Below are 27,354 nucleotides of genomic sequence, written 5' to 3' on the forward strand. Positions count from 1 at the left end.
TAGAAAATCTCAGACCTGGAATTGCAACATACAGAACTGACAGGGTTCTTTACATTCCTTCAAATGAAAATGTCCAAAAACGAGAAAAACATATCTGAACATTTTTAAAACAACTTCTGCCTTCCAGGATTATGATCAAAGAACCTGGATTTATGCCAATCCCAGAGCAATGCCTGGGGTCATCCTCGTAAAAGCAATCATACCATTGGTCGGCTTCTGTGATTTGGGTAATAGGAGAGTAAACTTAAGCAGCTTTTAGATGGATCAGAGCGAGAGAGTGTGTGTGTGTGTGTGTGTGTATGATCAAAGTCATATGCAGCATGTTAACTTTTAGAAAGTTATATATCTTTGAACATGAAACATCTTTTAATAAACCTGCAGTATACATTAGTACTCAACACCAAATCGACCCCTCGCTCCTATCCCCCCTAGGGCTAGGCACTTCACATTGATCTGAGAGGGTTGGATAGGTGTGTGCAATAATTAAACACAAGAATGAATCATACATGACAACCCATGTCTGTATTATGTATAACTTTAAGCCAATTTAATTCACATTCTTTCAAATGAAAAATACCACTTTCTATCTTCATTATGTGTTATTCAGCAATGCCCAGTGGAACAAGAGTTTGTAGAAAAGCCTTCATCCCAGCAACAAATAAAATTAGATCAACCAATAAATATAAAAGATAAATAAATATACACTTCACAAGACCTCCACCCCCCCCATCACCCAGACATTCATTGGTGCCTTGTCTCCATCATAAAGTGATTCACATGAAGAAATACACTGATATCTCCTTATTAAAAAGCCTGCTTATAAACTGTTGATCAACTACTATTACTATTATAATCAAATTATTATTATAACTATATAAATCATGTTATATAGTAATATTACCTGGTATCATACATATGAAAAAATAAAATAATTATTGCAATAATGCTTATAAGCAGTTTATAAAGCATACATTCAAATTGTGTTATCAGCATATGTAAAAGCACATTGAAAGGTGAACTAAACAATAAAAAAGTGTTGTAATATTGCTTTGCTAGAGAGGCTTCTCTCTCTCTTCACAGGAGTTCCTTTTTGATTCCCTTCAACCCGCTTTTGTAACCCTAGTCCTCCAAACCTCTGTCAAATAAAATGTAGTTACATGGATTCTGTTTTCTTGGTAAAATTTCATGTAACTACATACACACACAAGGGTCAGAATTTGGCCACTATCCTTAGGCCACGATTCAATCAATGTTCAATGCACCTTATCTGTAGTTACTGTGTACAGCTGAGTAGTAACATGTTGGCACTTGGAAAAGCCTTATGGTCACATCAATTTCAGTATCATTACATGGTATAATGGCAAATTCACGTGTGATTGCCAGTTCCCAGCTTCACCCGGTTTGTCAGACATCACAGACAGTGCATTTTCGATTGGCTCAAATCAAATGGTGTAGGGGAGTGGTAGTGGTGTGAGGTGGGGGAGGTGGGCTGCAGAGTGGTATAGTCCACAGAGAATGACAATAGTCATTAGTGGTCAAGAACACACAGGTGAGAAACGCACAGAAGAAACAGAAACAAGTGGTATTCCTCCACAAGCGTTCCTCTCTGCGGTCTCCTGTCCTTTCATACACACTCTGAATCCAGGACACACGCCCTGTTCATCTTCCGCCCATTCATCGACACTCAGGTGTGTGTGTTGGGTTCAGAGTAGCTCAATCTCGTCTTCATAGTCCTCAGAACCAGACGGGCCCTGTCGGACCTCCTCGTACCACTTATTGGTCAAAGTTTTCATCTGGATCCGACCATGCAGGAGGTCCTGGAACACACACAGAGAAAACACACACACACACACACACACACACACACACACACACAAACACAAACACAAACGCACAGAAAGAAAATGCACAGACACTCAAACTCACAGCAACGGAATACAGCTGAGAAATTCAAGGGAGTGGAGAACAAGGGAGATGTATGCATCTTTCAAACTAATATGACTGGGTGCTTATGAATCAAATATGAACATATGTGCATGCATGTGTATACACCAATTAAACATGGTGTCAGGGAGCGTGGCACAGCTAAAACCAAGGTGGGATTACATGTCACACACACACTTGCTGTTTAAGAATGAGGGACACAAACTCTGACATGGCCCTTACCTCCTGTGTGAGTCGTCGTGTGAAGAAGGGGTTGAGGTATTTGGCATCCAGCCACATGAAGCCCTTCAGGTCCTGCCTCTGGTAGATCTGAGCCTCATACTCCTCCTCTGTCAACTCAGACAGGTGCTCCAACTCTAGGGCATTACCCTGGGGACAGGGGGAGGGAGGAGGAGGGAGGAGGGAGAAGGGAGGGAGGGATGAGAAGGGTGGGGAGGTAGGGAGGGAGAGATAAAGGGAGGGAGAGGGAACAGATACCAAGAAAGAGAGGGGAAAAGCAGAGGGATGAATGAACTAGTGAGAAAGAGAGCGCGAATGAGGGAGGGAGAAAGGCTGATGAAATATTTCTACTGTTTGTGATCGGCTTCGTCTCCTGGTCTCATGTGACTGATGCTTGCGTGAGTAAGGCCTTTGAAGTGTTCTTCTCACTGAGACAACAGGAAGGGACTAACGCCATACGAGAGGAGAGGCAACACCACAACACTGAGACAACAGGAAGGGACTGACACCATACGAGAGGAGAGGCAACACCAATACAGAGACAACAGGAAGGGACTGACACCATACGAGAGGAGAGGCAACACCAATACAGAGACAACAGGAAGGGACTGACACCATACGAGAGGAGAGGCAACACCAATACAGAGACAACAGGAAGGGACTGACACCATACGAGAGGAGAGGCAACACCAATACAGAGACAACAGGAAGGGACTGACACCATACGAGAGGAGAGGCAACACCAATACAGAGACAACAGGAAGGGACTGACACCATACGAGAGGAGAGGCAACACCAATACAGAGACAACAGGAAGGGACTGACACCATACGAGAGGAGAGGCAACACCAATACAGAGACAACAGGAAGGGACTGACACCATACGAGAGGAGAGGCAACACCACAAGAAACCTCTTTACCAGAAAGAGAGTGCTAGCGTGTGTTCATTAACATCGGTCTGCTTGTGTATGTCTACATGAACTAGGGTAAATCACTGCCAGGTTTTTTACCATTTTCTCCGTCTTGCTGAGGTTGATGTCCTTCTTGCTCTTGCGTCGGGATTGGCTCTCCTCGTTGTCCATGATGCGGATGAGGGGCATGGTCCCGCTGCCAAGGAGGAGGATGGTGAAGAGGACAATGATGATGGTGGTGGTGCCAATCAACTGGCGCTTCTCTATGGGCTCTAGTCCAAGATGAAGGCTCAGGGCATAGGGGATGGCACCTCTCAGACCTAACAGAGGAGAGGAGTGAGGGATGGACAGTAGAGCCAAACCGACAGAGGTGTATTAGAGTAGTGGAGAAATGCTCTACTTACCACTGAACCACATGATGAACATCATCTTGGGTGTGATCTTGTGGTCTCTGAAGAAGTTGAGCAGGAAGGAGAGAGGGAAAATATTCACGGCCCGACCTACTAACACCAGCACCTGGAGAGAGGTAGAATACAAAGCTCAGAACAAACAGTAACCTCTACCCCTAACCTTAGCTTCATGTCTACATCCTGGTTAAACCCTAATCTCTACCCACTAACCCTAGCTTCATGTCTATATCCTGGTTAAACCCTAATCTCTACCCCTAACCCTAGCTTCATGTCCACATCCTGGTTAAACCCTAACCTCTACCCCTAACCCTAGCTTCATGTCTACATCCTGGTTAAACCCTAACCTCTACCCCTAACCCTAGCTTCATGTCTACATCCTGGAAAAACCCTAACCTCTACCCCTAACCCTAACTTCATGTCCACATCCTGGTTAAACCCTAACCTCTACCCCTAACCCTAACTTCATGTCTACATCCTGGAAAAACCCTAACCTCTACCCCTAACCCTAGCTTCATGTCTACATCCTGGTTAAACCCTAACCTCTACCACTAACCCTAACCTCTACCCCTAACCCTAACTTCATGTCCACATCCTGGTTCAACCCTAACCCTACCCTTATGTCCACATCTCGGCTCAACCCTAAACCTACCCTAACTCTCGGCTCAACCCGTTGTAGTGTAGTATAGAATGCTAATGCTAGGTGGCAATGTTCCCTCATCACTGAGCAAATTTCAGGTCTGCTGAGTGCAAACTTGAAAGTTGTGAACATTCTGTGCAACTTCCGGCACGTGTTTACTGCAAACACTGAGGCTGTACCCGCTTTAAATTAGTTTTAAACAGTTGCCAAGTAGGCTCCTGTGGCTATTTGATCATAATGTCGGCCTACCAGAGTGGCCTACCATCAAAAACAATGGAGAAAATGCATCCCATAACATTTAACATGGAAATAGCTGTTCTATTGTTCAGCCTACAGTAGCAGCCAATGTGTGCAGTTCAATGTAGGCCTACATACATTCCATGAGACTTTTGAAAAAAACATGCAGGGCTTGACATTAACCTGTTCACCCACTTGTCCTTCAGACAAGGATGTGACTGAAAATGATGCAAGAAACCACTTTACAAAATAAAATACATCATTTTTCCCATACCATTATTACAGAGAATCAGACAAATTATGCTACCCTCTGCCTATTGGCTACTTAGCTTATTCAAGCCTGTCTCAAAATAAAACACTGCCCCTTTAAGACAAAATAAAGCTCTTTACCTAACTCACTTTTCAAAGATGTCTAGAAAAGCACACGTTTTGTGCTCTTGTACGAAGCAATAACTTCCCTTTTTGCTGACTACAAATTATCTGTAACTGGGCTAATAACTCACTAACGAGCAAAGGATATGAACAAATGCACAAATGTGCACACGTCCCTACAAGTAGCTCTCGCTTTGATCTCAAAACAAGTGCATCTACTCACTATCACTCATGCTGTAAAAACAGTCCAGTTCAAAGTGAATGGCACAGATCCATATATGGCAATGGTCTGCATATAGGCCTACTGCAGCTCTGATTGGTTATGGCGCACCGGGCCTGAGTCGTGCCTGTCAATGCAATAAAATCCTACTCTGATGCATTCTGCCTACAACAAAATCTCTTGCATAGTTATTTTTGCACACTTAAGTCTTGCATAGTTCGTTTCGGTATGTTGCATTGAAAGTGGCTAATATTGTGTCGATTCAATAACAATTCCCACAGTAAAGGGAAATGTTGATAGTGTTAACTAACGGGGAAAACTCTAGAAAGTTGAGTGAAGTTCAATCTCGTGCTTCTCTGCGCGCGCTGATATTTCTGCTCGGCAGTCCCGGGGAGCATCTTAGAGGGAACATTGCTAGGCTATACCTGGTCACTACAAGTTGGTAGTAATGCTAGGATACACTGCCAGTCAAAAGTTTGGACACAACTACTCATTCATGGGTTTCTCTTTATTTTTACATTGTAGAATAATAGTGAAGACATCAAAACTATGAAATAACACCTATGGAATCATGTAGTAACCAAAAAAGTGTTAAACAAATCAAATTATATTTTATATATGAGATTCTTCAAATAGCCACCGTTTGCCTTGATGACAGCTTTGCACACTCTTGGCATTCTCTCAACGAGCTTCATGAGAATGCATTTAAATAGGTGTGCTTAAACAGGTGTGCTCTCTTAAAAGTTAATCTGTTCCTTCTTAATGCGTTTGAGCCAATCAGTTGTGTTGTGACAAGGTAGGGGGTATACAGAAGATAGCCTTATTTGGTAAAAGACCAAGTCCATATTATGGCAAGAACACCTCAAATAAGCAAAGAGAAACAACATCATTACTTTAAGACATGAAGGTCAGTCAATCCAGAAAATTTCAAGAACTTTGAAAGTTTCTTCAAGTGCAGTCGCAAAAACCATCAAGCGCTATGATGAAACTGGCTCTCATGAGGACCACCACAGGAATGGAAGACGCAGAGTTACCTCTGCTGCAGAGGATAAGTTCATTAGAGTTACCAGCCTCAGAAATTGCAGCCTAAATAAATGCTTCACAGAGTTCAAGTAACAGACACATCTCAACATCAACTGTTCAGAGGAGACCTTCATGGTCGAATTGCTGCAAAGAAACCACTACTAAAGGACACCAATAATAAGAAGAGACTTGCTTGGGCCAAGAAACACGGGCAATAGACAATAGGACCGGTGGAAATGTGTCCTTTGGTCTGGTCTCCAAATGTGAGATTTTTAGTTCCAATCGCTGTGGCTTTGTGAGACGCGGTGTGGGTGAACGGATGATCTCCGCATGTGTATTTCCCACCGTAAAGCATGGAGGAGGAGGTGTTATGGTGTGGGGGTGCTTTGTTGGTGACACTGTCTGTGATTTATTTAGAATTCAAGGCACACTTAACCAGCATGGCTACCACAGCATTCTGCAGTGATACGCCATCTGGTTTTGACTTAGTGGGACTATCATTTGTTTTTCAACAGGACAATGACTCAACACACCTCCTGGCTGTGTAAGGGCTATTTTACCAAGAAGGAGAGTGATGGAGTGCTGCATCAGATGCCCTGGCCTCCACAATCCCCCGACCTCAACCCAATTGAGATGGTTTGGGATGAGTCGGACCGCAGAGTGAAGGAAAAGCATTCCAGGTGAAGCTGGTTGAGAGAATGCCAAGAGTGTGAAAAGCTGTCATCAAGGCAAAGGGTGGCTATTTGAAGAATCTCCAATATAAAATATATTTTGATTTGTTTAACACTTTTTAGTTTACTACATGATTCCATAGGTGTTATTTTATAGTTTTGATGTCTTCACTATTAGTCTACAATGTAGAAAATAGTAAAAAATAAAGAAAAACCCTGGAATGAGTAAGTGTGTCCAAACTTTTGACTGGTAATGTATATCTGGTCACTACAGGTTGGTAAGTAATGATAGGCTATACCTGGTCACTACAGGTTGGTAAGTAATGCCAGGCTATACCTGGTCACTACAGGTTGGTAAGTAATGCCAGGCTATACCTGGTCACTACAGGTTGGTAAGTAATGCCAGGCTATACCTGGTCACTACAGTTGGGAGTACTTACTATACACCAGATGACGAAGGAAAGCTCAAACTTGTGAGGGAAGCTGAAGATGGAGAGACCCAGGAAGGCAAACACACACGTCTCTGTTGAGAAGAAAACATAAACTTGTGACGCTTTGTCTTTTGTGTGTATTTTGTATTTTTTTGTAATATTTTTTTTTAACCTTAATGGGTCTTACCTGGTTAAATAAATAAAAATAAATAACACAAGTCATTGTTTTTTACAACAGGATATGGGGGAAAGGACTGGTGAGGCAGAAAGAGGAGTGCTGACCACACATGAAGGCCACCGAGCGGAGGGTCTGCTGCATCAGGATCTGAGTGACAGGAGACAGGTTGTGATGGGTGTAGTGTGACATCACAATCCCTGAAAACAGGATAGACATGATACCTGCACAGAGAGATAGGGGGGGGGTGAACGAGACGGTAGCAATTGCGTAGAAAAATGAATGACATTTCATTGTGTGCGTGCGTATACACTGACATGAGAGGACTCACCAGAGAGTTTGATGCCCTCTGCCAGGCCGTAGGGCAGGTAGGCAAAGATGATCATCATGCCAAACTCTAAAGACGGAGTCTTCCTCAGGTCAAAGTGTTTCAGGAACTGGCACAGGGGTCAAGGGTTAAGGGTAAAACTGTAACAGGCTCGTGTTTACAAGGTGTATGAAGATGTTAAATGGAAATATTATCAACATACTACCCAAAACACTCAATCACACACACACACACACAGAGAGGATACGATGGCAGATATGAGTCCAGTGAGGGTTCCGAGGGCAGCGGAACCGAAGAACATCTTGAGGAAGTATCCCAACGCCTGGAGGAACGTCTCCCAGCCCGTTACCATGGCGTTATCATCCCGGGCAAAACCCTCCGCCGTACTGAATGACACAATGAGATAAAGAGGGAAAAGAATACATCAGTGTGATTTTAGGCATAGAGTATTTAATATGGTTTTATGTAAGTCAATAATTACTTGGGAAATATAATACATTATAATAGATTACCTTGGGGAGGGAATATGTAACCAATTTGAACTAAAAGATTCAGCCTGCAAGTGTGTATGCTTTTCATTTTGCCAGAAGGCCATAGAGTAATTCATCCAACATGCACTAATATGATGTCACACAAGAGGGCAGTGACGTTGCATCACTAAAAAAAATGTTTAACCTTCTCTCAATCTACTATTTGCAATGTGCATAAGTGTATGTGTGTGTGTGTGTCTTCCTGCCCGTCTGTGTGAGAACCTGTTCTCCCAACACAGGGTTATCAGATTGCTCTGTACACATTGGAGACATGACAAGTCTCTATTGTTCCTCAAGCAAGGGGGGAGGGGGATGACATCACGGGGCTCCTGAGTGGCGCAGCAGTCCAAGGCACTGCATCTCAGTGCTTGAGGCGTCACTACAGACCCCCTGGTTCGATTCCATAGGGCGGCGCATAATTGGCCCAGCATTGTCCAGGTTTGGCCGGTGTAGGCCGTCATTGTAAATAAGAATTTGTTCTTAACTGACTTGCCTAGTTAAAAAAATTAAAAAGTATTTCCCTGTAACATAGTCAGTCAAAGATGACACAAGGGACACAGTATATCTGATGTCTGAATACAATAGGCCCAGTTCCTTCAATCAAACAAGGACATTTACTAAGAACTATAAAACTAACCTGTAGTACTGAGCGATTAGTGCTTTTTGAGGTCGGTTCGGTTTTAGTTAGATCATAAAACAATAAATCACGGATTTCGATACTAAAAAAATAAAAACATGTAATGCACTATGCATTATATGGGTTGAATGCTGTCCCACAGAATAAAACAATGAATAAAAGTCCTGTGATGGAAGTGACTGCCAATTACTGCTTATCACTTATTAACCATTATTTATTCACATTACTTTACCAAAATATTTCAGGTTTATATTACAATTGTTTTATTTGATGTTTCATTCCAAGTCATCATCTCATCTCTACAGAGCTGCTGCCTATGCTGTCTGATAAAATCCCTATTTTGTAAATAAGGCATATTTTTATGACTGCTGAATACCAACTATCAATCACTCTTAGATCATGTATTTTCAGGTAGAAATACAGTAGCAACTGCTCTCTATCCCTCTTCTGTCTCTTACCTCTCAGTGTCTGCAACACACGAAGCTATAACCTAATGTAGTAGGCATAAAAAGAACCACACAGACCAGACAAAGTTGGTCACGCAATGGATAATGGTCATTGTAGTCAATTAACACGTTTTCTGCACTAAACTAAGTAGAATATTGGACTGTTGGAAACTACAACTCCCTTCTACATCGCACAGTTCAGGCTTGATCTGATTTATCTCTGAGCTCAATGCGCACTTTGCTCTATTTCTCTAGAGGGAAAAAAACTGAATTGAAATAATTGAACCAAAGTCAAAAAAATTACCTACATTTCGGTTAATCGCTCCAGCACTACGAACCTGTCACTAATGGGTTAAAATAAAACAGTCGTCTGTCTCTGTCCCAGTCTCTTCCTCTGTCCTAGTCAAGTGAAACAGAACAGAAACAGATTGGGACCTTGGCTACTGGAGCGTGTTTGGTCTGTTTCAACCCATTAGTGGCAGGTGGTTACAGAAAGGGCACCCAAGTAGTTTGGTAGTTTTGTTTTTAGCAAAGGATGTTATTGTTTGATCTCAGGGTCTGGCACTCCAGTGTGGCTCAAGCACTCTTAAAGATGTCCTTCAGCAATTTTTGAACTTTTACTGTTGAAATGCAATATTCCAAGTATAAATACAGTAAAGTACACACAGTAAAGTGTAAAAAAAAATATGTTGAGCAAAATAGTGTTTTTAAGACAACTGCAAACTTCAAGTAGTAGGGCATTCAAGGTGTTGCTCTGATGTTAATCCGTGATGTCATCCCCCTCCCCCCTTGCTTGAGGAACAATAGAGAACAGAAGAGGTAACCAGGCTAGATCAAATAGCAGCCAGAGTATTCAATCATTGATACCACCAAATAGTGCTAATGATCTGGCAGTGGCACGTGTTTTTACAGCTAGTGCAATTACTACCATTATCTGGCTAGCATGGCTACTTAGCACGTTACGGCTAGGTGTCAGTCACATGGTGGTAATGTGAGAGAGTCAAGGAGCGGTCTGCTGCTCTCTAGGAAGGTGTTCCCATAAGTTGGTAACACCCGCTACCCGCTATATACGGGCGAGGCAACACGTGAGAGCACCATGGTAGTGACAGACAGACAGAGACAGAGATTGGCAGTAGAATGGCTTTACTGAAGAGCTCAGTGACTTTCAATATGGCACCATCATAGGATGCCACCTTTCCAATAAGTCAGTTGGTCAAACTTCTGCCCTGCTAGAGCTGCCCCGGTCAACTGTAAGCGCTGTTATTGTGAAGTGGAAACATCTAAGAGCAACAATGGCTCAGCCGCGAAGTGGTAGGCCACAAAAGCTCACAGAACGGGACCGCCGAGTGCTGAAGCGCGTAAAAATAGTCTGTCCACGGTTGCAACACTAACTACCGAGTTCCAAACTACCTCTGGAAGCAACGTCAGCACAAGAACTGTTCGTCAGGAGCTTCATGAAATGGGTTTCCATGGCCGAGCAGCTGCACACAAGCCAAAGATCACCATGCGCAATGCCAAGTGTATGTTGCAGTGGTGTAAAGCTCGCTGCCATTGGACTCTGGAGCAGTGGAAACACGTTCTCTGAAGCAATCTTCACCATCTGGCAGTCCGACGGACAAATATGGGTTTGGCGGATGCCGGGAGAACGCTACTTGCCCCAATGCATAGTGCCAAGTTTGGTGGAGGAAAGGCAGTTTTTCATGGTTTGGACTAGGCCCCTTTGTTCCAGTGAAGGGAAATGTTAACGCTACAGCATACAATGACAATCTAGACAATCCTGTGCTTCAAACTTTATGGCAACAGTTTGGGGAAGGCCCTTTCCTGTTTCAGCATGACAATGCCCCTGAGCACAAAGCAAGGTCCATACCTGAAATGGTTTGTCAAGATCGGTGTGGAAGAACTTGACTGGCCTGCACAGAGCTATGACCTCAACCCCATCGAAGACTTTTGGGATGAATTGGAACGCCGACTGCAAGCCAGGCCTAATCGCCCAACATCAGTGCCCGACCTCACTAATGCTCTTGTGGCTGAATGGAAGCAAGTCCCCGCAGCAATGTTCCAACATCTAGTGGAAAGCCTTCCCAGAAGAGTGGAGGTTGTTATAGCAGCAAAGGGAGGACCAACTCCATATTAATACCCATGATTTTGGAATGAGATGTTCAACGAGCAGGTGTCCACATACTTTTGGTCATGTTGTGTAGGTGAAAAGAAAGGCTTGGCAACAGATGAGACATTGTCTTGTCATTCTGCCATGTTTCTGATGGTTAGGCTGTAGGTGTGTCAGTAATGTCACTCTGCATGCCTCTGTTAGGCTGTGAAATAGTCACCGTCTCTTTCCTCAGAGCTTGTTGTGTTTATGTTGTTCTTTCTATCAGCATAAAGCAGACAGACAAAGCAGAGTAGGTCAAAAGGTCAAAGGTCAGGAGAAGACTGGCCAGGCCCCAGAGGAGCATGGCAGCTCATCTGACATTTACAAGTACAACACAGAGACAGAAGGTGAGTGCACCGACTCTAAGAAGTATACTCATTATACTGGCCTTTACCAGAAGATACACATGTAGTGCCTTGATAAAATGTAGTGCCTAGATAAAACAGTATGTGGAGGAAGAGGAGGATGAGGGAAAAGGGGATGAGTAGGAGGATGATGTACTTGGTGAGTACGATGGAGACCGCGTCGTTGAGGATGCTCTCTCCAAACACCAGCATGTTGAGGACAGGGTCCACGTTGAGGGCATTGAAGATGGCGATGGTTGCTACGGGGTCCACAGCCGAGATCAGAGAACCAAACGCAAAGCTACAGGAGAGAGTGGGACAAACATTTGTTGGACAAAGCTTTGGATTTGCAATTATTTTACAGGCTGTTTAAATCATGGTTAAAAACAGTAGGAAAAGGGTAGATCACACATAGTCAAGGAAAACTTACACACAGAAAGGCAGAGATTGATTCACAAAAACACACTGACTACTGACAACAGACACTCAACAGCATATGACTACAGAGACATTGGGAGAACCCACAAACACACCACTTCCTCATCCTAAGGCTGTTCCCCTCCTCTCCTTTCCTCAGCACTGGAAATATGCTCAGTCCGTGTGGAGAGGAAAATATCTGCTTTTTTAATGAAAGGATACACTATTGTTAAGTAGATAACACTGTAGCTACTAGGCTTTGGCGGTATACCGTATACCGGGGTTTGGGGGAGGGGACGCCACTGCTTATAACAAGTTAACTATCTAAGATAAATGATCACAAATAAATTATATCCAGCTCAGGGCTCCAGCTATGCATTTGGTTTGCTACCTTGATAGCCAAGTGGCTAGCCTGCAAGATCAAGCTTCTTAGTTACAGCAGAGATAATCAATCCCTGCTGCCCCCCCTTTTGCCCACAGAACAGCTTCAATTTGTCTGGGCAGAGACTATACAAGGTGTTGAAAGCGTTCCACAGGGATGCTGGGACCATTCTTGATACACACAGGAAACTAGAGCATGAAAAACCCAGCAGCGTTGCAGTTCTTGACACAAACCTGTGCGCCTGGCACCTACTACCATACCCCATTCAAAGGCACTTAAATATTTTGTCTTGCCCATTCACCCTCTGAATGGCACACATACACTATCCATGTCTCAATTGTCTCAAGGATTAAAAATCATTCTTTAACCCGTCTCCTCCCCTTCATCTACACTGATTTAAATGGATTTAACAAGTGACATCAATAAGGATCACAGCTTTCACCTGGTCAGTCTATGTCATGGAAAGAGCAGGTATTCGTAATGTTTTGTCTCCTCAGTGTATATCTTTTTGAAATAAAGCCCCTTGTGTGCACTGCCATTAATACCATATACCCCGGTATGGTACAGGAACGGTATGAAGGTATACAAATCTGGATAACGCCCAACCCTAGTAGCTACACAGGTAAACTCCTCACCTGTCAGTCATACTGATCTCCTCACCTGTCTGTCTGTCTGTCTGTCATACTGATCTCCTCACCTGTCTGTCTGTCAGTCAGTCATACTGATCTCCTCACCTGTCTGTCAGTCAGTCAGTCATACTGATCTCCTCACCTGTCTGTCTGTCAGTCAGTCATACTGATCTCCTCACCTGTCTGTCAGTCAGTCATACTGATCATACTGATCTCCTCACCTGTCTGTCTGTCTGTCAGTCATACTGATCTCCTCACCTGTCTGTCTGTCTGTCAGTCATACTGATCTCCTCACCTGTCTGTCGGTCTGTCAGTCATACTGATCTCCTCACCTGTCTGTCAGTCAGTCATACTGATCATACTGATCTCCTCACCTGTCTGTCTGTCAGTCAGTCATACTGATCTCCTCACCTGTCTGTCTGTCAGTCAGTCATACTGATCTCCTCACCTGTCTGTCTGTCAGTCAGTCATACTGATCTCCTCACCTGTCTGTCTGTCAGTCAGTCATACTGATCTCCTCACCTGTCTGTCTGTCAGTCATACTGATCTCCTCACCTGTCTGTCTGTCAGTCAGTCATACTGATCTCCTCACCTGTCTGTCTGTCAGTCAGTCAGACTGATCTCCTCACCTGTCTGTCTGTCAGTCAGTCATACTGATCTCCTCACCTGTCTGTCTGTCAGTCAGTCATACTGATCTCCTCACCTGTCTGTCTGTCAGTCATACTGATCTCCTCACCTGTCTGTCTGTCAGTCAGTCATACTGATCTCCTCACCTGTCTGTCTGTCAGTCAGTCATACTGATCTCATCACCTGTCTGTCTGTCAGTCAGTCATACTGATCTCATCACCTGTCTGTCTGTCAGTCAGTCAGTCATACTGATCTCCTCACCTGTCTGTCTGTCAGTCAGTCATACTGATCTCCTCACCTGTCTGTCTGTCAGTCAGTCATACTGATCTCCTCACCTGTCTGTCTGTCAGTCAGTCATACTGATCTCCTCACCTGTCTGTCTGTCAGTCATACTGATCTCCTCACCTGTCTGTCATACTCATCTTGTAGATCACATCGGCCTGTGAGAAAGAGAGAGAGACAGGAAACATCACTCATATGCAATACAAACCATTTGGTGGGATTTGTTCAGTGATGCAGCATTGCACAACAGTTTGCAACACTGAGGAGTGCCGCATGTCTCAAAAGACTGCTCATGCTCATTACTATTTTGTGGTTGTTTTGTGAAAGGTTCCTCAGTTTCTCACACATATTCCTGGACTGACAATGCAATCACACTTGTTGTGTCAATGCCAGTGAAATGTTTGGTAACCTATGAAAAATGTTACCAAAAATATGTTACCGTCGAGGGCACCTTTGGAAACATGCGTTCTAATTCATACTTTTAAGTGCTATCCTCTGGGAATACATTGTACATCTTGAATACGTTTTTTTACACAAATCAATTCATTGCAAATCAATTTAATTATAGAACAGTGATTTCCAAACCGGTCTCCCCAAGCCATTCTATTTAATTCTAGAACAGTGATTTCCAAACCGGTCACCCCAAGCCATTCTATTTAATTCTAGAACAGTGATTTCCAAACCGGTCACCCCAAGCCATTCTATTTAATTCTAGAACAGTGATTTCCAAACCGGTCACCCCAAGCCATTCTATTTAATTCTAGAACAGTGATTTCCAAACCGGTCTCCCCAAGCCATTCTATTTAATTCTAGAACAGTGATTTCCAAGCCGGTCTCCAGGGTCCCCAAGCCATTCTATTTCATTGTGACATTCTACATTAAAGTTCAACACTAGACAACTCACTAAACTAATGAACTACTCATCAGTCAAGCCCTGGTGGTGGATTAGCTACAACAGATATGTGGAATGGGGGATAGAGACTTCTAGAAGCCTCACCTGTCCCAGGAAGTAGATCCCTCCTCCTACGATGAAGGCAGAGATGGCCGTGCCGATGACAGCAAACAGTGTGATGGAACCAATGTTCTGGAAGAAGTTACCCTGGCAAACAGAACACATGGAGGTGGAGAGATGAGCACCAAATATCACAGTACACCAAGAGGAAACAGATGTAAAACACACAGTCACACACGCTCGTAAAAACACACACCACACACACCTTATGTAGAGAGTATCCTGATTCGAAGATGATGGGCGGCAGGAGCAGGAGGAAGAACATGTTGGGACGAAACATCTCCTCTTCCTATAGGGAGACATGGTGGTTAACACACACAACCTCGTTTCCTCTTTGGCAATGTAGTACCCTTTAGTTATTTTTCATTTTTATTCAGGTGACTGCAGTCAGTGGGAGCGAGGAGTGGAAAGGTGATGAAAGAAAATGAAAAGAGAAGGAGAGATGAGAAGACAGGAAAGAGAGGGCCTATTTATGTAAGCAACAGACCTCGATCTGTCAAAACACATCTTTCACTTCGACTTCAAGAGTGCTGCTCTCACACACACACACACGCACACACAAGCCCAGGGCAGATGAGTCGAAGTAGAAGGCGGAATTGGGGTAAGTAATTTCCGATCTGATGTTCAAGAGTTCTTGTCGGTTGTAAGAAATAATAGCGGATACATTACGTGAAAATAGACCATAAATAAACAACAAAATAAATCACAAAATAGTAAAGTTGGGTCGGAGCATGCAAAACGGCAGCCATACAGTACGGGGCCTTCTTTCGTGTTTTAGAGAAAGGTAACACTGTACTATTATGGTTTAGGGTAAAACGTAAGTACTTTCAGGTAGTCAGTTGGCATTCTACTCCGATAAAGCAGCATATGCTTGCCCTTAACCACAGATCTAGGAACAGATTACCATACCCACAGTCCTAACCTTTAGCATTAGAGGATAAAAATATATATCTGACCCTGCATCAGTTGTTCGGGGCAACACAGCGACTAGGCCTACCTGCTCCATAAAGCAAACAGCCAGCAGCAGAAGGTGAAAGGTCAATCTCAACCATATTCATGAACTGGAGAGCAGAACGCAGACATGCAGGCTAGCATTAACACTGACAGAGTCGTAGGTTGACTTGCAGGCTAGCATTAACACTGACAGAGTAGTATGTTGACATGCAGGCTAGCATTAACACTGACAGAGTCGTATGTTGACATGCAGGCTAGCATTAACACTGACAGAGTAGTATGTTGACATGCAGACTAGCATTAACACTGACAGAGTCGTATGTTGACATGCAGGCTAGCATTAACACTGACAGAGTAGTATGTTGACATGCAGACTAGCATTAACACTGACAGAGTCGTAGGTTGACATGCAGGTCGGAATGCATGCACATGTTTAACTAGCACATGTAGGAATACACAGGGATGAATCAGCACACACACATACACACTGACTTGCTTGTATGGGCAGCCCACACACACACCCCTCCCCCTCTCTCTTTCTCAACAGTTTGGGATAATTGTACACTGCTGTATTCCTGAGGTATTGAAGCCATAGAAGGAGAATAAGGACAACAGCCATTAACAGAATACCCAGAGAAAATAGAAACTAAGATGGGAAATTGTTTTACCTTTTCTCTCAATCTACAGTCGTGGTGAAATGTTTTGAGAATGATGGCAATTTGCATATACTCCAGAATGTCATGAACAGTGATCAGATGAATTGCAATTAATTGCAAAGTCCCTCTTTGCCATGAAAATGAACTTAATTCCAAAAAAACATTTCCACTGCATTTCAGCCCTGCCACAAAAGGACCAGCTGCCATCATGTCAGTGATTCTCTCGTTAACACAGGTGAGAGTGTTGACAAGGGCAAGGCTGGAGATCACTCTGTCATGCTGATTGAGTTAGAATAACGGACTGGAAGCTTTAAAAAGGAGGGTGGTGCTTGAAATCATTGTTCTTCCTCTGTTAACCATGGTTACCTGCAAGGAAACACGTGCCGTCATCATTGCTTTGCATAAAAAGTGCTTCACAGGCAAGGATATTGCTGCTAGTAAGATTGCACCTAAATCAACCATTTATCGGATCATCAAGAACTTCAAGGAGAGAGGTTCAATTGTTGTGAAGAAGGCGTCAGGGCGCCCAAGAAAGTCCAGCAAGCACCAGGACCGTCTCCTAAAGTTGATTCAGCTGGATTGGGGCACCACCAGTGCAGAGCTTGCTCAGGAATGGCAGCAGGTAGGTGCGAGTCCATCTGCACGCACAGTGAGGCGAAGACTTTTGGAGGATGGCCTGGTGTCAAGAAGGGCAGCAAAGAAGCCACTTCTCTCCAGGAAAAACATCAGGGACAGACTGATATTCTGCAAAAGGTACAGGGATTGGACTGCTAAGGACTGGGGTTAAGTCATTTTCTCTGATGAATCCCCTTTCCAATTGTTTGGGGCATCCGGAAAAAAGCTTGTCCGGGGAAGGCAAGGTGAGCGCTACCATCAGTCCTGTGTCATGCCAACAGTAAAGCATCCTGAGACCATTCATGTGTGGGGTTGCTTCTCAGCCAAGAGAATGGGCTCATTCACAATTTTGCCTAAGAACACAGCCATGATTAAAGAATGGTACCAACACATCCTCCGAGAGCAACTTCTCTCAACCATCCAATAACAGTTTGGTGACGACCAATGCCTTTTCCAGCATGATGGAGCACCTTGCCATAAGGCAAAAGTGATAACTAAGTGGCTCGGGGAACAAAACTTCAACATTTTGGGTCCATGGCCAGGACACTCCCCAGACCTTAATCGCATTGAGAACTTGTGGTCGATCCTCAAGAGGCGGGTGGACAAACAAAAACCCACAAATTCTGACAAACTCCAAGAATTGATTATGCAAGAATGGGCTGCCATCAGTCAGGATGTGGCCCAGAAGTTAATTGACAGCATGCCAGGGCGGATTGCAGAGGTCTTGAAAAAGAAGGGTCAACACTGCAAATATTGACTCTTTGCATAAACGTAATGTAATTGTCAATAAAAGCCGTTGACACTTATGGAATGCTTGTAATTATACTTCAGTATACCATAGTAACATCTGACAAAAATATATCATAACACTGCATCTGAACTGAACTTTGTGAAGACCAATACTTGTGTCATTCTCAAAACTTTTGACCACGACTGTACGATCTGCAATGTGCATCAGTGTGCACAAAATTATTATTATTATTTTTTTACTTGATGCATTGGGAAAGTGCTAGGACTATATAAACCCAATCAATTATCCATTACCTTGTGTGAGGTTTACTACATCACTTGTATTAGCACTAGTGCACCCAGCAAGAATCCATGCCTAAAACTGGTTCATTATCTGTGTCAGTGGACATGGGGGAAATGGAGAAGGATGACAGGAGGACTGCCAGGGAAGAACAAAGGGAACTGAAACTACACATGCTGAAGAGGGGAGATGGATGGATGGAGAGAAAGGAGGAGAGGAGGGAAGCACATAAGGGAAAAGAAAGACTTAACATGTTGGAGTGGAGGAGGAGAGGATGGGATAAAAAAATGAACTGGCGGCAAAGAAACGACACAGGAGGAGAAGGAGAAATGGGAGATGGAGGGAGGGAGCGAGTGAAAGGACAACAGGAGGGAAACACATAAGGGAAAAGTAGACATGATGGGGAGTGGAGGACATAGATGGAGGGATGAATGGAAAAGGATGAGAGCAGAGCCAGGGAAGACAAGCTGTCATTGCCTAAGGGGTTGGTAGAGTATGGCCATGGCAGTTAGCAGCATGGTCCTGGGGGTAGCGCCAAAAAAACAGCTCAGTGTGAGGTTAGCACTGTAGATATGGGGATTAGAACCAGTACCCATGGATCACAACTACAGTAAGTGAGAGAGAGACGGCATCCCAAAGAACCCTGTCCGGCCATCCAATGCCCCAATCCATGCAAAAAGTCAGCTCTGGAGGACCAGGGGCCACATGGAGTGGGGTAAGGGGGGAGGGGCTCTGGTTACTGGAACTGATGGCTCAGCAACACCCTGGGGCTCCCGGGTTCTGGAACAATGACCCCTGTGTTCCCAGAAAAAAAAACTCTCTCTCGTGAGAACTAGAGGAAGAGAGATTGTCTCAAAGAAAAAGAGAGAGAATGGGAGGGAGAGGCTGTATGAATACAAGAGGAAAGACAGAACAGAGGGACAGAGATGAGCTGGAAGAACAAAAAAGAGGGGCCAGGGAGCGAGAGAGGGCAGACAGAGAAAGGGGAGGAGAATAAAAAAGAGGAAGAGTAGGAGTGTGAGAGACTCATGAAATAACCCTTAGATAGGTTCAGTCACCATCACACAGTAAACAACATGAAGACCGTGTGTGTATCAGACATGGAAACGTTTATGTTGGCTCCAGATTGGGTTACACAAATTGAGGGGCTTGGCTTGTATAGCTTTTGGGATGCAATGTATTTCTGCCGTAAACCTCTGGATGCCAACTGTGCAGGGCAGAACACAGTAGAAGTAGCATATCTGTAAGTGTGTATGAAATGTTTAGTTTTTAAGGAGAGTATGATACTGTGTGGCACGGGCCAGACTAAGGCTGAATCTCAAACCGAACACTTGGCCACTAAGCCCTTATCGATTGGCCACTTGCGAGTCCGCAAGTGTTTTAGCCAAAATGAGCATTGAGACGATGCGCACTCGACGTCCCAACTGCCATTTATCAATATTCTAAATCCATTCGCGAGCATTGTCTCCCACGACCTGTCTTGTAGCATGAATCACAGGCACTGGGGACCTGGGGCAGACACAGACTCCGATAGACAGTAAGAAAGTTGTCAAAACAAAATGACATCTCTACTCATCCACAAAATATGTGCATGTTTATCAGTCTACTCCTAGAATAAAAGGCACTTTAAGGGAGGCTCTCCATTCAACATGCAGGAATTAAACATTTAGAGCAAAGAAAGTGTGTAGTGTACCTTCCAATTAGCTAGCTCATGAAACTCAATGATCTTTATGAAGCCTCCCATCAGGATCCCTGGAAGAGAAAGACCACCACAAGATATCATTAAGAGTTCACGAACCCATTAACAAAACACTCAGTTTTAAAGGTCTCACATTCTCATCAAAGCTAAGAAAAGGCCACATTTCCATGAAATGGAAATACAAACTCCTAAAGAGCATCAGTGTGTGGATGTTAATACCAAGTAAGCTATCAATGTATTATCTTTTAAAGAATAAGAAAGATATTGTCTAATAAAGTGTATTTGAGGAAGTACCCTTAGGCACAGGGTTGAGGAAAGGGCTTAGTTTGTGTGTGTGTGTGTGTGTGTGTGTGTGTGTGTGTGTGTGTGTGTGTGTGGTGTGTGCGTGAGAACAGGCATTAGACAACACTATTTTTCCAGAAAAACTTCAATCTGGGAAATGACCTCACAACAAGACACAGTTTAGCATCTTCTCCATTTAGGTGTGTTCTCTCGGTGTAATATCTTACACAAGCATCTACAGTTGAAGTCGGAAGTTTACATACACTTAGGTTGGAGTCATTAAAAATCGTTTTTCAACCACTCCACAAATGTCTTGTTAACAAACTATAGTTTTGGCAAGTCGGTTAGGACATCTACTTTGTGCATGACACAAGTAATTTTTCCAACAATTGTTTACAGACAGATTATTTCACTTATAATTCACTGTATCACAATTCCAGTGGGTCAGAAGTGTACATACACTAAGTTGACTGTGCCTTTAAACAGCTTGGAAAATTACAGAAAATGATGTCATGGCTTTAATAGCTTCTGATAGGCTAATTTACATCATTTGAGTCAATTGGAGGTGTACCTGTGGATGTATTTCAAGGCCTACCTTCAAACTCAGTGCCTCTTTGCTTGACATCATAGGAAAATCAAAAGAAATCAGCCAAGACCTCAGAAAAAAATGTGTAGACTTCCACAAGTCTGGTTCATCCTTGGGAGCAATTTCCAAACGCCTGAAGGTACCACATTCATCAGTACAAACAACAGTACGCAAGTATAAACACCATGGGACCACACAGCCGTCATACCGCTCAGGAAGGAGATGCGTTCTGTCTAGAGATGAACGTACTTTGGTGCAAAAAGTGCAAATCAATCCCAGAACAACAGTAAAGGACCTTGTGAAGATGCTGGAGGAAACAGGTACAAAAGTATCTATATCCACAGTAAAACGAGTCCTATATCGACATAACCTGAAAGGCCGCTCAGCAAGGAAGAAGCCACTGCTCCAAAACCACCATAAAAAAGCCAAACTACGGTTTGCAACTGCACATGGGGACAAAGATCGTACTTTTTTGAGAAATGTCCTCTGGTCTGATGAAACAAAAATAGAGCTGTTTGGCCATAATGACCATTGTTATGTTTAGAGGAGAAAGGGGGTTGCTTGCAAGCCGAAGATCACCATCCCAACCGTGAAGCACAGGGGTGGCAGCATCATGCTGTGGGGGTGCTTTGCTGCAGGAGGGACTGGTGCACTTCACAAAATAGATGGCATCATGAGGAAGGAAAATTATGTGGATATATTGAAGCAACATCTCAAGACATCAGTCAGGAAGTTAAAGCTTGGTCACAAATGGGTCTTCCAAATTGACAATGACCCCAAGCATACTTCCAAAGTTGTGGCAAAATGGCTTAAGGACATCAAAGTCAAGGTATTGGAGTGGCCATCACAAAGCCCTGACCTCAATCCTATAGAAAATGTGTGGGCAGAACTGAAAAGGTGTGTGCGAGCAAGGAGGCCTACAAACCTGACTCAGTTACACCAGCTCTGTCAGGAGGAATGGGCCAAAATTCACCCAACTTATTGTGGGAAGCTTGTGGAAGGCTACCGGAAACGTTTGACCCAAGTTAAACAATTTAAAGGCAATGCTACCAAATACTAATTGAGTGTATGTAAACTTCTGACCCACTGGGAATGTGATGAAAGAAATAAAAGCTTAAATAAATCAATCATTCTCTCTACTATTATTCTGACATTTCACATTCTTAAAATAAAGTGGTGATCCTAACTGAGCTAAGACAGGGAATTTTTACTAGGATTAAATGTCAGGAATTGTGAAAAACTGAGTTTAAATGTATTTGGCTAAGGTGTATGTAAACTTCCGACTTCAACTGTATTCTACTATGACTGTGTGAACCTGCGAGGCTATTTCTGTTGCCAACGCCGTGACCTTGCAAAGATCTAAATGGAGATATGACATACTCTACCTCCACAGAGAGAGAGTGTGGATGTGCTGAAATAACAGTCCAACCCAATAGGGTTTGTAAGACAGAAATAATGGTGTAATAAATGAATAAAAGAAAATAGTAAGACAAGAAAAAATTGATAAGAAAATCAAGCAGTTTTGAAAAGTAAGTTTAATTAACTTGTCTATACTGATATGTCTCGCAAAACAAGTCAATGCAAGTCAATGATGTAGAATAACATTTAGACCCAATAAGTGCTCAAACAGTATGAACCTAAAGGAGTACAACATACATTGCACATCACACATGGTACTTACCTAAGGATACAACAGCCACACTCTCCGGTAGGAAGTGCAGTTTGAACTTAATAAGCAGGTGCACCAATATGATGCAGATACCTGAGAAAAACGATACAATGGGACAGTGTCAATGTGGGAATGAAACATAGTTAAGATCACACTTTAATAGATAGGATACAGTATTTGAGACAATGTGACTTCCTCAAGAAAACCAAAAATGCTGAGGATGAGGAATGCAATTATGTTATTACAGCTTAATTTCACAATTTGACTTAAATGGAACCAATCCATGTGCTTAGGCCAACATAGACAAAGTAGAATATTGCAGATTAGTCTAACATGCAAATAGTGTCTAATAAAGTAGAGGTCAATGTGTCAGTGTTCTTTTATTAATTTCAAAACGTTTGTGTAAGAAGGTTCTTCTGTATGATACAGGCCAAGGTAACATTACAGATAACCAAGTAATGTGTCTATATGGAACCGTACACTCTTTTCTCTTTTTCACACTGACTGTATCCACACACACACTATGACAGTATAGATAAATATAGGAAAATAAATAAATAAATATAGGGAAAATCTAGGACATGACATCATCAACATCATGCGACATGAAGGATCAAAGGTCACAGAAAGGAGAGGTTAGGGTCACACTATTTGGGTAGTCCGGATATTCCATCTGTAGATGCTCTACAAATTGTGATATTATCAACAAACTATCTGCTGATAAGCAACTGCTTGCTAAGGTTAGGTTTAGAATAAGGGTTAGGGTAAGTGTTGAGTTTAGGGTTAGGTTTAAGGTTAGGATAAGGGTTAAGGTTAGCGCTAGGGTTAGCAGATAGTTGAAATGTTACTGATGGTCTGTAGAGCATCTACAGATGGACTATCCAAATAAAGTGTTACAGAGGTTAGCTCACATCCAGGACAGTCTCAAATAAACATTAATTGGTTGGAGAAAGAACATTTCATTTGAATCACTTGCTATGTTCTGTGGGTGTACGGCATCCTTGCTGAACAGAGACAGTGTGGCCTTGTGGTGTATCCTATTTATTCACAGCATCAAATGTCTAACCTCTTATCTCCCAAAGTGCTGAATTATGCTGATCAACACTACTTCCATTTGTGTGTCGTGAAAATAAAGTTGAAAACCGTCAGGGTAGATGGCTTGCATCAATCTGTGGACCAAACACTTTGGTTTTCCCTTTTACTAATGAGCTAGACTAATGATTGTGGGTCTTGAGTCATTTCCTGAAAGCTGTAGTGTAGCCAATAGGCTAACGATTATTTAGGAATAAGGAAGCACTCAACACATTTAAACCCCTCACTTAAAGGATGACTTTCACTAAAGATGAATTGGCAGCTCATGGAAGTGATAAGCATTATGTAGGCTAGCTTTCCTGACAGAGCCTCATATACTATACAGTACAATTGTTTTGGTTTTGTTGAATTAATTCTATGGACTTTATATTTTATTGTGCTCTGCTCCCATCCAACTAAACCTTTATGTACTTGTGACCCACTGACTAAACACAACAAATAGACTATATCTAGTCTAGGAACCAGTCCAGGATCCAGTCCTAAACCACAACAAAATGATTCAGCCACAACCTCTGACTGACCCACCATTTGGGAAACACTAGTCATCTGATTTAGAACACATCATCTAACCCTGGAGGCTGCACTAATCGATACTAATGCAGAGGAATTAAATTCCTAAGAGGCAGAACATCTCCAGGGACTGAGTGCATCCTCTCTAGATTGTCTGAAGTGAAGCCACATCCATCCCCGTCATCCATTCCTTGCTTCCTCCAAAACACTACTAAATGGGTGATTCCTCATGAAACTAGAACAAAATGACCATGATTTATGGATTTTCACATAATTTAATCCATAGAGCATTATGTTCCCACTTCAATTATGCTTTAAGCTACACATTTTTTACCTCCTGTTTCAGGAAGTGATGTCACTGAGTACTGCCCCTATATATAGGACCTTCCACCCTCACCTGGGATATGGATACCTGATGAAGACCTAAGGGTCGAAACGTTGTTATAAATAAATATCACCTGGGAGCATGAGCAGCATTTTTCTTTCTGTTTTTCATAAGCTACAAATGTCAAATATACACTACCATTCAAAGGTTTGGGGTCACTTAGAAATGTCCTTGTTTTCGAAAGAAAAGCTATTTTTTTTGTCCATTAAAATGACATCAAATTGATCAGAAATACAGTGTAGACATTGTTAATGTTGTAAATGGCTATTGTAGCTGGAAACGGCTGATTTTTAATGGAATATCTACATAGGCGTACAGAGGCCCATTATCAGCAACCATCAGTCCTGTGTTCCAATGACACGTTATGTTTGCTAATCCAAGTTTATCATTTTTACAATTATGTTAGCACAGATGAAAACTGTTGTGCTGATTAAAGAAGCAATAAAACTGGCCTTCTTGAGACTAGTTGAGTATCTGGAACATCAGCAATTGTGGGTTCGATTACAGGATCAAAATGGCAAGAAACAAATAACCTTCTTCTGAAACTTGTCAGTCTATTCTTGTTCTGAGAAATGAAGGCTATTCCATGCGAGAAATTGCCAAGAAACTGAAGATCTCAACCCTATTGAGCTGTTGTTGGAGCAGCTTGACCGTATGGTACGTAAGAAGTGCCCATCAAGCCAATCCAATTTGTGGGAGGTGCTTCAGGAAGCATGGGGTGAAATCTCCTCAGATTACCTCAAGAAATTGACAACTAGAATGCCAAAGGTCTGCAAGGCTGTAATTGCTGCAGATGGAGGATTATTTGACAAAAGCAAAGTTTGAAGGACACAATTATTATTTATAATAAAAAATCATAATTTCTAACCTTGTCAATGACTACATTTCCTATGCATGTTGCTATATTTCCTATTCAAAGTCATTTCATGTATGTTTTCATGGAAAACAAGGACATTTCTAAGTGACCCCAAACTTTTGAACAGTAGTGTATGTCAATAATCCTTCCTGCAAAGGACCCATCTATGGATTAAATGTAGTGAAAATCCAAAAAAATTGTATTTATTTTATGTTATAGTTTCGTGAGGAATCACCCTAATTGGAGGGAGTGGTAGTGTTTAAGTGTTGCAGCAATGGGGTATGGATAAATGGCCATGAACACATAATATAGGATATACAATTTAGTACTTTCTTCTCGATCTAAAAAACAAAGGATTAAAAATCCATAGGAGCTTTGGTCACCATTAGAGGAAAAGAGAGGGAGGCAGACAGTCACAAAAAAAAAAATCTGAAGAAGATGGACGGACGGACAGACACTACTGACCGATGACCAGTAGGCTGAAGAATATGGTCATCCCGCTGGACTGTTCCTCCTCCTGGGCCTTGACCCCAGCACCTGGCAGGATGGGTTTAGGGGTTGGCTTAGGGGTTGGCTTAGGGGTTGCCTTGACACCCACAGTGGTAGCGTGGAGGGTGCCATTACTGTAGTTATCTGTGTCGTTTAACAGGCTGGAACAAGGAGACAGAAGAAGAGTTATCTTTTTTTTGTGTGTCCTTTTGAGACATCCTATGCTATCCCATAGTGGGCACATTGTTCAGAAGTAGGCTAGTGCACTGTCAGATGCAAATACGCTACTACACACTACGGTCAAAACAAAAGTGCACCTGGCTCTGGTCAGGTGTAGTGCACTCTGCTCTAGCCTGCATATATCGGTGTCATTTGAGAGTAATTTGTCAGTGTGTGTTGTTATTCTGTGTCATAAGGCTGTCTCAATGTAAAGGAGTATCGTTACTGACATTACATTTTAGGTAACCTCGTCCCCAGGCTTGGGGAGGAAGCGTACAAGACTTCATTTTAGGTAGGCTACCGACCGTATGCAATGGGTCACCTAGGCCTACCAAACACTACCGTAGCTGACTAAACTCCACTCCATGGTGAAGGGAGTTTCTGATTAACTTTAACTTCCTTCACCATGGAGTGGAGTTTAGTCAGCTCCCCTAACGTTACCCTTGCTCTACAAACGCCATCCACGAATAACGACAGCTGTTTCACCCGTTGCAGTCTAGGGCAACGCATTCAAAAGCAAAGGTAGCTATAATCACACCTGATTGATTGCTCTGCGTGGCCGTCTTGTTGCGGGTTGGCAGCAGGTATATTTCCTTCGTTTCTCGGTGATATTTTTTTGTCATCGGGAATAATTGTATGATCCTGTTCCAATCCAACATCGTCTCTCTCGTGCAAATCTAATAACGATGTTTGTCTCTCAACTCGTTCTGTCACGCACGAATTTGGCCACGTCAATAAAAGACAAATTGCAAGATGATACCCGAAGCCTTTCATTCTTCAAATAATGCTTTTAAACAGCAAAACGATGGTTTTAACAGAAAATACTTGCACATCCATTTCTGGTTTATCCCATGTTAGCCACATCACAACTCTGTTTCCTGGTTGAACTACCAGCAGGGAATTGTAGTTTTTACGTGCCATCAGGAACGTCTTCAAATTGACTAGATCATTTCATATGCTGATTTATGGATATAAAATATAAAATCACCAAAAATAGTAATATCAACAATCACACTGTACTATCTTCACATCGAATTGAATATTTACAGTGGCTTATGTGCTTTGCCTTCACGTCATTTCCCATAAAGCGCAATAAGATATGACTTTTCACGGGATTTGTAGTTTCTGAAGAAAGAGCCGTCTTGCATTATAGGGACTGTACTGGAATGTTTGATAGGCCTACCAACAATGAAAGGCAATCTTCAGCCCAGCCCCAGACTGCCCATTGTTCCACATTCAATAGGTCTTACAGTAAATTAAACCAGATGTTCACTGCTTC

General features: G+C 42.8%; 1 protein-coding gene across 1 annotated transcript; it reads right to left on the bottom strand.

Annotated features, from left to right (window-relative positions):
* Positions 1-937: 937 nt before the first annotated feature.
* Positions 938-26,954, bottom strand: slc9a8 (solute carrier family 9 member 8). The gene is made up of 16 exons (XM_084187240.1): positions 26,614-26,954; positions 25,833-26,017; positions 22,537-22,617; positions 19,982-20,040; positions 15,239-15,322; positions 15,019-15,120; positions 14,145-14,179; positions 11,842-11,985; positions 7,826-7,964; positions 7,582-7,687; positions 7,358-7,474; positions 7,085-7,167; positions 3,479-3,590; positions 3,174-3,394; positions 2,167-2,313; positions 938-1,817 (listed from the first exon to the last, which is right to left on the bottom strand). The coding sequence occupies exons 1-16, from the start codon at positions 26,847-26,849 to the stop codon at positions 1,704-1,706; spliced, it is 1,965 nt and encodes a 654-aa protein (XP_084043366.1). The 5' UTR covers positions 26,850-26,954; the 3' UTR covers positions 938-1,703.
* Between the last annotated feature and the right edge of the window lie 400 nt (positions 26,955-27,354).

The sequence above is a fragment of the Coregonus lavaretus genome (genome assembly GCF_964263955.1).
Source record: "Coregonus lavaretus genome assembly, chromosome: 22".
Lineage (NCBI taxonomy): Eukaryota > Metazoa > Chordata > Actinopteri > Salmoniformes > Salmonidae > Coregonus > Coregonus lavaretus.